General features: G+C 38.8%; 2 protein-coding genes across 5 annotated transcripts in view; one reads left to right on the forward strand and one right to left on the reverse strand.

Annotated features, from left to right (window-relative positions):
* Positions 1-5,966, reverse strand: part of PSMD10 (proteasome 26S subunit, non-ATPase 10) — a 6,998-nt gene extending 1,032 nt beyond the window's left edge. Inside the window, exons 1-5 of one of the 3 annotated variants that reach the window (XM_034650014.1) lie at positions 5,819-5,966; positions 3,536-3,634; positions 2,511-2,657; positions 2,250-2,416; positions 5-70 (exon numbers count right to left, since the gene is read on the reverse strand). In XM_034650014.1, the coding sequence (XP_034505905.1) occupies positions 5-70; positions 2,250-2,416; positions 2,511-2,657; positions 3,536-3,634; positions 5,819-5,932 (593 nt within the window). In that variant the 5' untranslated portion in view covers positions 5,933-5,966. Of the gene's footprint in view, positions 71-2,249; positions 2,417-2,510; positions 2,658-3,535; positions 3,635-5,818 lie in introns of all 3 variants that reach the window. The other 2 variants (XM_002922596.4, XM_034650013.1) reach the window with 2 other exon arrangements.
* The window catches only part of ATG4A (autophagy related 4A cysteine peptidase), a 54,163-nt gene continuing 46,395 nt past the window's right edge, over positions 5,954-13,721 (forward strand). For both annotated transcript variants that reach the window (XM_034650012.1, XM_034650011.1), the window contains exon 1: positions 5,954-6,242. In XM_034650012.1, coding sequence (XP_034505903.1) covers positions 5,990-6,242 — 253 coding nt within the window. In that variant the 5' untranslated portion in view covers positions 5,954-5,989. The remainder of the gene's footprint in view (positions 6,243-13,721) is intronic.

Raw genomic sequence — 13,721 nt, forward strand, 5'->3', positions numbered from 1 at the left:
GTAAATACTTGCTCCTTGGGACACCAGCAGTTTTGCTTCTTCCACTCTCTCCTCGTCACACGCTAAGTGTCTGAAATTGAGGACCACAAAGACGGATTACTCCCTACCGAGGCCACGTAATGATGGAGAGTTCCTGATAGGTGGTCTGGACTGCGTATTACCAGGTGGTATCATATTAGAATATTTAATCAGGAAAGGAAGATCGATTTGCATGGGAAAGACTGTTCGGGAGCTACAATTCCATGCAACAGCCTTATGGTACCAGGTCATAAATTGTAATTCTGGACACACGACAGTCAAAGAAGGGATCTAAATGCCAGCCAAGAACAGCTTCCATATTTTAGGGAGATTAGAGTCGTTTGCCCCAAAGGCACCCAATACTCTGGGGCTATGATCTAGAAAAGTCCCAACTCATAATCTGCTAATAGCAATTTGTGTGGCTGAAATTTTGGAAGAGCAATTTAAAAGGTGTCATCTCATTTGATCCTTACATCCACCTTGTAAGTTAACATGGTGGTAATTATCACCACTTTACAGTTGAAATTGTGGCAGAGGTTGAAGTCCTTACCTATGTTGACATGGAAAACCTCATCAGGCACTACGGTTTATCAGACAGGGTATTAGGCACTCTACCTGTCATTTTTATCTAAGCCTCACAACAATCTAGTGAGGAAGGAATTATTATCCTCCTATTACAGATGTGGCAATTAAGGCCCAGGAAGGTTCAGTTGCTTCTCCAAGTTACTTAATGTAAGTACTTAATATAGTTGGTTAAATGGCTGAGTTTGAAATGAGTAAACAGCATCTAGCTATCCCTAAATCCTAGGCTTTTCCCGGAAGCCTGTCCTGCCTGACTCCTAGGTTTCTTCCTTGTCACGGAGAAAAGAGCTAGAATGTGTAAGTCTTTCTAAACAGTCACTCGGGACTAAAGAAAAGATTCTTAAAATTAAGAGTTAAGAAAACAATACTTGAAAAAGACTGAATCTCACTTTAGACTAAAAAGGAGACTCAGAATTTCTGGTTCAAAAAAGTCTCCACTCACTAAGGAAGAAAAGTGGCCACGTACTGCAGAGAAAAAAATACCAAGGCAGAGGATGGCCTCAGGTAACAGGTGTGAATCAATTCCAGATGGGTCTGAGTTAAATGAAGAACAGTAACTCTCAACTGAAACCAATGCAATGTTTTTTTAAAAGCCTACAGTAAAATACAGGTAAATATTTAACTAATTTCAGGGTGAGAAAGGACTTTCCAGTCACGAGGGAAGATTAATAGGTCTGACTACTTAGAAGCTGAAAAACTTCTGTTCTTTAAAAAAATAAAGAACATGAAAAGACAAACTGGGGAAAAACAGTTTCAACTAACACAGCAAGTTAATATTTTTAGCACAAGTCGAGGGCACTTAAAAAAAATCATAAGAAATAAATTAATTCCCTGAAAGCAGAGAAAGGGACACACAAAAGGTTATAATTTAGAGAAGAAATCTAATTAGTTGTAGGCATTAAAAGATGTTGCACTTCGCTGAAAATAAAAATGCAAATGACAACTTTGAAATACCACGTCTGATATAACAGAAGGCTATCTTCAGTGTCGGTGAGGGGGTAACAGGCACTCTCAAACCTGCTGTCGGGCGGGTACGATGATACAACTCCTCTGGAAGCAATCTGGCAATATACAGCAATAGTCTCAAAACGTGTGTATTTGTTGCCTTGGCAGTCCTACTTCTAGGAGTCTATACTCAGGTAATGATCAACAGTATGGCCAAAGATTTTTATATAAACTTGGTCAATGCAGCATGATTTATATTCATGGAAAACTCAAAAAAGCTTAAACATACAGTCAGAGGAATGATTAAATTCTGACACATCCATAAAATGGAATTGTATATAGCCATTCAAAAACGTTTTAAAAACGTTTAATAGAAAAAAATATTTAATAACATTGGAAACTGCTCACAATATACTATGAGGGTTAAAGGAACAGGATATAATTACATACATAGTATGATCCCAATTTTGCCAAAAAAAATTTAATATGCCTATTTGCATACAAAAGAATGGGAGGAAATATACGAAAAGTACATAAGCAATTTTAACTTTTATCCTTATACTTTTGTGTGCTTCCAAATTTTTTGTCATACACATATGTATTACGGTTATAAGCAGAATAAACAAAAAAGAAACGGCGTGTCAGAATTAGTGCAAGCAGGCTAATGTCAAGGAGAGCACAAATGACTACTACTTGTCACTTACAGAGGAGTGTTACCCTCAGTGTCTTGGATATTTGTGGATGCTTTGTAGTACAGAAGGATATGAATCATCTTCAAGTTACCCTTGGCTGCCGCCCGGTGCATTGCTGTGGCCTCGTAATGGTCCTTAGCATCTGGATTAGCCCCGCCTTCCAGTAACATGACAGCGATCTGGAACCCCGGGGAAGAAAACAATGCAGACGTCTAGTTGTGTTCGTGTACAGGTTCAGAACTCAAGAGCAGCAGCCCAGGAATGGGAGCCTACCTCGTGCCTGTTTTTGGAAGCTGCATAATGTAGGGGGGTACAGCCATTTTGGTTGACAGCATTCACTTGAGCACCTTTACCCAGAAGGGCTTTTACAATCTCATCCCGGCCAGCAGAAGCAGCAATATGAAGAGGAGACCAACCTGCCTATGAAAGAGGTAGGCAGTACAAAAACCAGGGGCAGGGGAAAGGCACAGGGATTAATACTGACATGTAGGTAGGCTTTACAAAGAGCTGTGTGTGAATGGTTTAAAAAAAATAACCTTCTTCTCCCCTCATTAAACACTGCAGAAAATTTGGAGAGCAGATGTATACAGAAGGTATACCAAACCACCCATCATCCCATAACACAGAAATAATGACATAGGAGTAATTCTAATGTGTTTTCCAATTGGGATTATAGGATACGAAGCTCTGTGAGTCACATTTCCCACAATGTCCACTTCTTGTCTTGTTCTGAGAATTTTCTACGTCTTTCTTTGGATTCTTGACTTTATTGGTTACATATTATTTTATTAATATGGCTATTCCTACTGTATTCATCCAATCCTACACTGAATTGTTTTTATTTCTTTGTTATTATACATACTCCTTCAGTGAGAATCCTTGAAAAGGAATCTTTGCCTACAAAACATGTCCACCTTATTCATCACCAAGTTTTACCTTAATATAACCAATACATTATAATAAATCTCTGTATAACAACATCAAAAGGATATCCAGGCCCTGAGTATTCAGGCAATGCTCACATACAAAAAAGCTTTCCAACATAATAAAAAAGGATTTGTAGTCTTGTAGCCTTAATCTGCACGTTAACCTTAAACTTTGGGGTACAACTGGTGGAACCAACATTCTAAAATAATGCACCCACTAGACCTGTGTGAGGTCACCGGGGCCCTGGTGTAACTAACTGCCTTGTCATAAAGGTTACAATTTTGTTTGTGAGCTTGATATTCAGTCCTCAGTAAACACCAGTCTGGAGTCTAAAGATAACCGGGCCTTTATCAACTCTGCCTAGGACTCACATCATCTTTATCGTTCACTGGCACTCCAAGTTGCAGCAAGAATTCCACAATTTCTGTATGTCCGGCTGAGCACGCCCAGTGCAACGCGGTTCTACTGTCCTGCACGGGAAAACAGAGAAGTGAGATGATCAACATTCTTGAAGAGAAATAGAAGAAGGAGGGCAAGAAAGCAGAAGAAGATTAATATTGGGGCCAGCAAGCCTACAGTTTGGAAACAAGAAATGGAGAGCACGGGATCCTCAGGTAGGTAACCTTATACCATATTACTTACTGTTCTAAGAGAGACCAAGGTATCAGTAACATGGGGGAGAACCCATCGATGAATGTAATTCTGGGCAGAATACGGCCACGAAAGTAGTCGAGCACGAGACTGATTTCACTGCTTTGGCAGAAACAGAGCTTTGGCTATTTACTATGACAGTATTTATGTACAGTTATGCCAGGCACTCTGCTAGGAGTTTTGCAGTCATCGTCTCATTTAATCTCCATGATCCTGCACAGTGGACATTATCCCCATTATCCACATGAGGAAACTAACACTCTTCAGGGTAAGCAACTTGTCCAAGGTCACACAGCTAGTAAATGGTGAAGCTGGGCCACAAACCCCTGTCTGACATTGAAATTTCAAGATGCTCTGGAAAGAACGAAAGAATCTTATGGGAAAGAAGTGTTCATAAAACTAGTTGAGATTATCTATGTATTCATTTAAAAAACATATCATACAGAAAATCACATAGCAACATTATTTTAAAAAGTTAATAAGCTAGGAGTGAGTTGTGTTTCTCAAAGGGGATTTCTTTTTTTCAGTGAAAGCTGTACTTCTTAGCTCTATGGAGAAGTGGTATTTTAAACTTTGTTAGAAAAGACTTTCAAACACATAAAAATAGAATATAACAGAAACCTATATGCCTATCACCTAGATTTAATATTTTGCCATATTTGCCTCACTTCGCTTCCCCGATGAGGTTTTTAAAAACAAATATCATGATTTTTCATCCCTAAATATTTCAGTATCTAAACAATAAGGATGCTGTCCTACATAGCTATGAGGCCGTTACCACACCTATCAAAATTAACACTAACTCCTTTATAACGTGTAAAACTCAGTTGATATTCAGATTTCCCCAGTTGTCCCCCCAAATATTTTTTAATAGTTGGCTTGTTTCAATCAGGCTCCATACAAGGCCCATAATTTGCATATGATCCTTGGTTCTTAAGTGTCCTGACCTGGAATAGCTTCCTTCTTTTTTATTCCATTGACTCGATGAAGAATAGATTATTAAATCTCAATTTGACATTACTAACTTAAATTTCAAGTATTAAATATTACCAGACCACCATGAAACTAAATCAGGTAAAGGTAAAGCCATTTTCAGGTTGAGCAATAAAGTTCCAGAAGTCAGTCTCCTGACTTCTACTCTTCCCAAAGACACGAAACGGAGATCTGTAAATCCCCGACACTGTATTGCTTAGTGCTTAGCATGGTACCTGTCATACAGAATGCAATCTATAAATATTTGTTGGCTTGCTGAGGTCACCGTGAATCTTTCTAGAAACTCGGGGTGAAAGCACGAGGGCCCTTTGAGCAGAAGAGCAGAAACACTTCCCAAAGTCCATTCACTTTTGTTCTGCCTCTGCCTAGGAATGCCCGTTCACTCCCCCAGGAAAATCCCATTCATCCTTCAAGATCTAACCGACCTTCCCTCCTTTGCAAAACCTTTTCAATTATCATAACATTCGCTCTTCCGAGGGAGATTAAATCAGGTCCTGCCATTCTGTGTTCTCAAAGCACCACGTAAACTTCTCTCCAGAGCAGTCACAATTTGTTACCGCACGTCTGATTTGGGGTTACTTTATTAACGTCTGCTTCTTTAACTCGACTGTATCCCCAGCTCCCAGCAAACTTCCTGGCACAGAATTGGCGTTCGGTTACACGTGTTTCATGGAATACAATTAGTAAAAAGTAAAGAAACCCATTAAAAAAAAAAAAGCTTTTCTCCACGGGTTACTCAAAGACGGGGCATTTCTGAGAAACGCGGCAAACGTTCTAGAAATATCCAATATTCAGCGAGCTAAGCACCGCCACCCCCCCCCAAATATTTGAGGTTTGCGGGGCTAGCTCCTGCCGCCCCATTCCGAGTCCTGAAGTGACCCGGCTAGGGATGGGGAGGCGGGGGCGGGGATCTGACCCTTATGGAACCGGCCTCCCTTGGGCCAGGCCAGGCAGCCACGTTGGGCCTCGTCGATGCCGCCGCCTCCCGAGAGGCCCCAGCACTGCTTTACCTGGTCAGTCCTAGTAGCCAGGGATTTATCGGCCAGGATCCTCTCCTTCAACTCCTCCAGCTTCCCGCTGTAGGCCAGGTTGCATACCATCAGGTTAGACACACACCCCTCCATTTCTCTTTCCCAGGATCTCCGTGAAGCGCGACCCACGACGGCCTCACGTCGCCAGCTATGACTGCCAATCAAAAGAGCCGGCAGAATTCCACCAATCACTGGTCTTCCTCGTTCCTTTGCTTCTTTCCCACCCTGGGGCGCCTCTGGGAGTTGCAGTTCGAGCGCAGTTCCGGGCGGGGAGGTGCCTTTGACGCGCTCACGGACTCTGCCCGTAGCAGCGCGGAACTACAGGTCCCAGGGTCCCTTGCGGCCGCCGTAGTCAAGTGGCCGGTGGAATTGGCCCAGGATGACAGCTGGAGAATGGAGTCAGGTACGGGGAGCGGCTTCGTGTGGAACCGGGGTGGGTGGTCGCTGTTGCGCCATTGAGTCGGCCACGAAAAACGGGTGCGGGGTCCTGGCAAGAGAGTTATGGGAGCCTGAAGGTCCTGTCCCACGGGGGCCCTGACCTGCAGTGGCAGGCGGAAGGGACAACAGTAGGAGCTGAGGACTACCTCCTGGGCTCGTGCGGGTGGCTGTGGCTACCCTCCCCCTCCCCGCCACCGCCAAAGGAGTGGAAAGAAGTAGGGGTTAATTATTCTGACATCTCGGCGGAGTGGCATCAGGGCAGAATTCTGTCACAGCAGTGATAGCATTATGACTCCATAGTAAGGTGATGTGCCAGGGTGATGCCAAAGGCAGGGTGTGAGGCCATAGGAGCCACTTGATATCTAATTGACCTCGGTGAGTTCATGGCCTGGTGACATCACAACTTGATGAGAGTCATCTTGATACTGTGGTATGGTGTTGGTCCTTTAATGTCATGGTAATAACGATGACTTCGAGGCTTTGCTAGAAATATTAAGCTAATAGTGTTTCTATTTATGGAAATCCCAAATAGTGTCATAGCAGAAGAAATGCAAGGCTTATCCTTTATAGGGCATATCCAGGAGGGCATTATGCCAAAACTAGGTAATGATAAGAATACACTCAAGAAAGAGACTGATTATGTTTATATTTATCCTGTAATGGTGTAGAACAGAGCTTGGCAAACTTTCTGTGAAGCGCCAGATAGTAAATACTTTAGGTGTTGCAGGCCAAAAGGCAAAATTGTGGATAATTTGTAGGCATTTACATAACAAGAGAAAAAACAAATTTCAACAAATGTTTATTGATGAAATCCAAAATAAAACAATAGTTGAGTACTTTTTTTGTTATACAGGACTACTAATAGAAATAATGGAATTCTTTTGAGGGGATAACATTTTATTTAACTGGGGCTCACAGAGTTCCCCATCTTAAAAATCATGTCAAGTGTTCATCTGTTAGTGCTGATCTGTAATGAGATTTTCTTATTTCATCTTTGTAAAAGTCTTTTCACAATGATAGGTACTGCCAAATTCTAGTATCAACCCACAAATATATTCTTGTTCATTTTTATTTAATTTTTAAAATTTCAGAAGAGCATTAGCTTTATAGAAAAGTTGCAAAGGTAGTACAAAATTCCTGTGTACCCTTCATCCAGTTTCCCTTACTGTTCTTTTCCTGTTTTTAACAGCTTTATTGAGATGTATTTTACGTACCATAAAATCCACTCACTTCAAATGTATAATTAAATGATTTTTAGTAACTTTACTATGCGGTGCAGCCATCACCATAATCAGTCTTAGAACATTTTCACTCCCCCAATAAGATCCTTCACGTTCATTTATCGTTAATCCTTGTTCCCACTCCCAGCCCCACGTAATGACTAATCTACCTTCTGTCTCTATAAATTTGCCTATTCTTGACATTTCATCTAAATAAAATCTTACAATATGTGGTCTTTCGTGCCTGGCTTCTTTCACTTAGCATGATATTTTTAAGGTTCATCCATATTGTAGCATGTATCAGTACTTTGTTCATTTTTATTGCCAAATAGTATTCTGTTTTATGGATATAACACACTTTTTCTGTCTACTCACTAGTGGATAGGGTGTTTCCAATTGTTGGCTATTACTGGTAATTTTAGCTTCCAAGAACATTTGTGTACAAGTCTCCTCGTGGACCTATGTTTTCATTACTTATTGGTAGATACCTAAGGGTGGAATTACTGGAACATATGGCAAATTTATGTTTAACTTTTTACGAAACTGCAAAACTGTTTTCCAAAGTGGCAGCACTATTTTGCTTTTCCGCCAGCAATGTAGGAGGGTGTCTGTTTCTCCAAATCCTTGCCAACATTTGTTGTCTTTTTATCGTAGCCATTCTAAATGGGTGTGAAATGATAACTCATTGTGGTTCCAATCTGTATTTCCCTAACGACTAATGATGATGAGCATCGTCTTGTGTGCTTATCAGCCAGTTGTGTATCTTCTTTGGTGAAGTGTCTGTTCACATATTTTTCCCATTTTTGAATTGAGTTATTATCTTTATTGTCTTTTTATTGTTGAGTTGTAAGAATTGTTTATACATTCTAGATACAAGTCCTTGACAGGTATATGATATGTGGATATTTTCTACTAGTCTGTTGCTTGCCTTTTCATTTTCTTAATGGTGTCATTTGAAGTGCAAAGGTTTTGAATTTTGATGAGGTCCAATTACTAATTTTTTCTTTTGTGAACCATGCTTTTGGCTTTTTACATTTTTTAAGTGTACAGTTTATTATTAACGTTATTTTAGAGTTGTGTAACCATCAACACAATCTTATTTAAAAGATTTCCATCACCCCGGAAAGAAATCTTGTGCCCATTTTCAGTCACTCCTCATTGCTACTCCCAGCCTTGGGCAACCAATAATCTATTTTCTGTTTCCATGGATTTTCATTTTCTTGGCTTTCATACAAACAGAAAGACACAATATGCAGTCTTTTGTGTCTGTCTTCTTTCACTTAGCATGTTTTTTGACCTTTATCCAAATTTTGCAATGTATCAGTACTTTGTTCCTTTTTATAGATGAATAATATTCTATTGTATGGCTATACAATATTTTATTTATATGTTAATCAGTTGATGGGAATTTGGGTGGTTTCCACCTTTTGGTTGTTATGAATAACACTCCCATAAACATTCATGTGCAAGTTTCTGTGCAGACATGTGTTTTCATTTCTCTTGGTACATATCTAGGAGTAGAATTGCTAGGCCGCACAGCAGCTCTGTTTAACTTTGTGCAGAACTGCCAAACTGTTTTCTACAACAACTGCACCATTTTACATTTCCATCAGCAATGTATGAGGGCTTCAGTTTCTCCGTCTCTTTACCAACACTTGTTAATGTCTGTCTTTTTGATTATAGCCATTCTAGTGGGTGTGAAGTGGTGTATCATTGTGATTTTGTTGTTTTGACTTGTTATGGGAAGTATATGAAGCATGTTGACATTACTTTTGGCTCAAACAGTGGTAGTTGTTGAAATGACTTTTCTACAATGTAAGTTTCACAAAGAAGCCCTGTTTTGCCTTGTTATTTTAGATTAAATTAACTAAGAAACATTATCAAGTCTGCAGTGAAAGCTCATTTCCAGAGCCATTCAGTGTTTGATAAGAATGGCTGAGGGCAGTTTGTCCAACAGTTTAAAAATGTAAAAATCCTTCCTACTTTGTTTCCCAGATGAAAAACATGAGTGGACTTAATTTGGCCTGCCAGATGTGGTTTGCTTATGGCAGGTGTAGAGTGAGTGTCCTGTATGTAGTAGGCCAATAAATATCTTGTTGATTACAGAGATACAGCAGGCTGGTTGTGCGGTATTCACAAAGGATTGAATATAGTAGTTTTTTACCTTAATAATATCAAGGAATTGGATTTGATTGCTAAGAACAGCTGGAAAAATAACTCTAAGTACCTCTCCTACTGAGTGACTTATTTGGGTTATGTTCTTTTATAGATGCTGTCTTGTACTTTTATTTTCTTTATTTTTATTTAATTAATTTATCTTTTAAAATTTATTTTATTTTTTCTTTTGATACCACATAGCAATTAACTTTCCATTCTGAGTCCCTTGAGGCTACGGGTAAGGTAACCCTTGACTTTTTGAAGGCTGAAAGACAAACCGATCTATAAGGGAGAAGATTTCTTTTGTCTCTGGCCCCAAGTTATGGAGGAACAAGGTGGTGACTGTTTATCAAGAGTCAAAGGAGGCTCCTATTAGGGACTGACCCCCTTGCTGCTCATATGATTGTTTCCTGTTGCCTTTTCTGCACGGTCACCTAGATTGTAGGTCCTAGAACAAGCCAGATTCATCTTCTGGACTTAATTAGGCTAAGAATAACTAACATTAATCGATCACCTGTGTCAGATACTGGTCTTATATCTCATTTAATCCTTCACAACAATCTTATGAGGTAGGTAGGTACTATTATCCCTCCAGTCCCCACCTATTTAAAAATGAGAATGCAGGTTCAGAGAACCGAAGTAATGTAACATGCCTAAGGCCACACAATTTAGTAAAAGTTGGAACTAAAATCGAAATCCCTGCCCAATGCCCTAGCGTTTAACCACTGCAAGATGGTGCTCAATATTGCTGAAGATGAAATTATGTTTAAATGAAAACCTCAGATAACGCAACACTAATTCCTGTAGCTCTTTGGGCTGTAACTCTACCTCTGATGGAAGGAAAATGACCTATTTTTCATGCTCTAGAGCAATGCTGTTGCATAGATCTATTTGTGATGATGGAAAAGTTCTGTTACCTATGCTGTTCTAATATGGTACTGTTAACTTTAAAAATAAAACCGTCAGTTATTTTAACAGCAAAAATGGGTTTATTCAGGAATAGCAGAGAATCACAATTCAGGACATGCAAGCTACAGCAAAACCATAGGCAAGTCTGGAGAAAAAGGAGAGGAATGTGGTTTTATAGAGGAAAGGGGGGATTTGGAAGGAGCTGTTATAAGCAAAAAGCCCATTGGAGTAAACTGGGAGTTTGGAGTGTAGTGGCTTTTTACTGGTAGAGTTGTGACAGTCTCCCATTGGGTAGGCCATTTCCACCCAAGGAGAAAATCTTTCTTCCTCCTGGTGGGATAGTGATAGTAAAGTATAGGCTTCTTCCTGTTGGGAATCCAAGATAGGTCTATTCCTCTTCGGGTCTGCAATTGACAAGTAATAGGGTGTGAGAGCTCCCCCTTCTGGCCACTTGATTCCATTTTACTGATGTTTCCCTTTATTCATTTTCACAACAGCCACTAGTCACATTGAGCACTTGAAATGTGTCTAGGAACTAAATTTGAAATTTAATTTTAATTATTTTAAATTTGAACAGCTTCATGTGGCTAGTGGTTATCATTTTGGACAATGCAGAGGGAGGCAATTTTCCTCCATGTGCCCTTCTCTAATCATCACTAAATATTTTACTCAATGCAAATATTTTTTTCATAGCACAACTGGAAATGAATATATTCTGTAGTGAAACAAACTTGAGGACACCTTACAGAGGGTGAGTGTAAATCAGTGAACTGTATAACAGTCTCAGGAATAGGTTCTGGGTTATCCAGAATGAAACTCTTGCATCCCTACCATTTACTGGGTAAAGTTTGAATAACTGGCCTGAGGACACTTTGCAATCCATAATGCATTGTTTGAAGATGTAATTCGTTTATGTGACTTATTGCAAACACTTCACAATTGCTGGTTGCCTGGTTTAAGAGGAGACATTTTAATCTGTGGCTAAAATATTTTTTAAGCACATGTTTTGATGTTACAGATAAATGTCTTTGATATTACATGTCACTGGCCTATATACACCTTCCCCATTTAAAATCTATCCCTTCGTACAACCAGCTATTATAATAAAACATTTTATTTACTTATTCCTTGGCCTTTAGCTTCCATATTCTTGTTTCTCAGTTATTTTGTAAGTGGTTTCTTTTTTTTTAACTTTTTAAAAATCAATAATAAAAGACTCACACGTTGTAGAAATAGTACAAAGACTCCGTATATTCTTCATCCAGTTTGCCCCAATCATTACATTTTATGTAATCATAATACAATATGAAAAGCAGGAAATTGAAATTGGAATGATATGTGTGTGTACAGTTCTGTGGTACTTTGTCACATGAGTAGACTTGTGTAACCATCACAGCAATCAAGATACAGAAATATTCCGTCACTAGAAAGCTACCCATTTATGGCCACACCCACCACTTACTCCCATCATCCGTACCCCTGACAAATACTAATGTGTTCTCCTTCTCTATAATTTTATAATTTTGAGAATTTTATATAAATAGAATCATAAAGTATGTGACTTTTCCATTTTTTTTACTTCATAATTTTACTTCAGATCCATCCAAGTTGATATGTGTATCAATAGTTTCTTCTTTTTTATTGCTGAGAAGTATTCCATGCCTTGGATATACTAACATTAGGGTCAGGTTCACCCCTTCTCCTATTGAGGGACATTTTGGACATTTCCAGTTTGGGGCTATTACAAATAAAACTGTTATGAACATTTGAGTGTAGGATTCTATGTAGACCTGAATTTTCATTTCTCTGATGTAAACACCCATTGCTGGGTCATATGGTAAGTTTATGTTTAGTTTTTAAAGAAACTAATAAACGATTTTACCATTTTATATCCCTGCTGGCAGTGTATCAGAGATCCAGCTTCAGTGCATCCTTGCTGGTACGGTAGTGTCATTGTTTTTAGTTGAGCCATTCTGATAGGTGCATAGTCATTAATACTTTATTGTGATTTTATTTGCATTTCTCTAAAGGCTAATCATAGTCAACATTTTTTTTGTGTGTGTTTATTTGCCATCCCTGTATCTTCTTCAGTGAAATGTTTCTTCATGTACTTTGCCCATTTTCTAATTGCATTGTTCTGCGGGGTGTGTGTCTGTGTGTATGTGTGTGTGTGTGTCTGTTAAAACTGTCAAGTTTTGAGAGCTCTTTATACAGTCTAGATCCAAGTTCTTTGTCACATATGTAATTTGCAAGTATTCTCTAGCAGCCTATGATTTGTCTTTTCATCTTATTGATAGGCTTTTTCATGGAGCAAGAACCTAATTGCGATGATGTCCAATTCACTGATTTGTTTTTTCTTTTCTGGATTGTGCTTTTGTTGTTTCGTCTAACTCTTCATCAAGCCCTGGATCTCAAAGATTTTCTCCTAGATTTTTTCTAAAAGTTTTCTAGTTACATTTTACATTGAAGTCCACGATCCATTTTCAGTTAATTTTTGTATGTAGTATGAGGTTTGAGTTGAGATTTTTTTAAACTACGGATACCCAATCGCTTCAGCTTCATTGAATTGCTTTTTTACTGTGGTAAAAAAAAAAATGAGTACGCTGAATTCGTATAGGCCTGTTTCTGGGTTTTCTGTTCTGACTCATGTGTCTGTCTATGTGTCTGTTGCTCTGCCACACCCCAGAGTCTGAATTGCTATAGCTCTATAATAAGTTTAAAAATTAGGTAGAGTCATTCCTCCTACTTGATTATTTTTTAAATGTTGTTTGTTTCTTTTCCTTTTCCTATACATTTTAGAATAATCTTGCCTATATCAAAAAAAAATTTGCTGGGATGTTGATACTAATTATATTAGACCTTTATATTGATTTGGGGAAAACAGACATCTTTACTATGTTGAGTTTTTCAATCTGTGAATGGGGACTGTCTCTCCATTTATTTAGATTTTCTTTTATTTCTTTTCTTGGCATTCTGTCATTTTCAGCATACAATTCTTGTACATATGTTTTTGAGAATTAAAGCTATTTCATTTATTTGAGTGACTTTTAATGGTATTGTATTTTTGATTTTGGTTTTCGTGTGTTCATTGCTAGTATATAGTAATGCAGGTGATTTTTGTGTGATGATCTTGCACCCTGCAATGCTGCTGGATTTGC

Source organism: Ailuropoda melanoleuca, chromosome X (assembly GCF_002007445.2).
Source record: "Ailuropoda melanoleuca isolate Jingjing chromosome X, ASM200744v2, whole genome shotgun sequence".
NCBI lineage: Eukaryota > Metazoa > Chordata > Mammalia > Carnivora > Ursidae > Ailuropoda > Ailuropoda melanoleuca.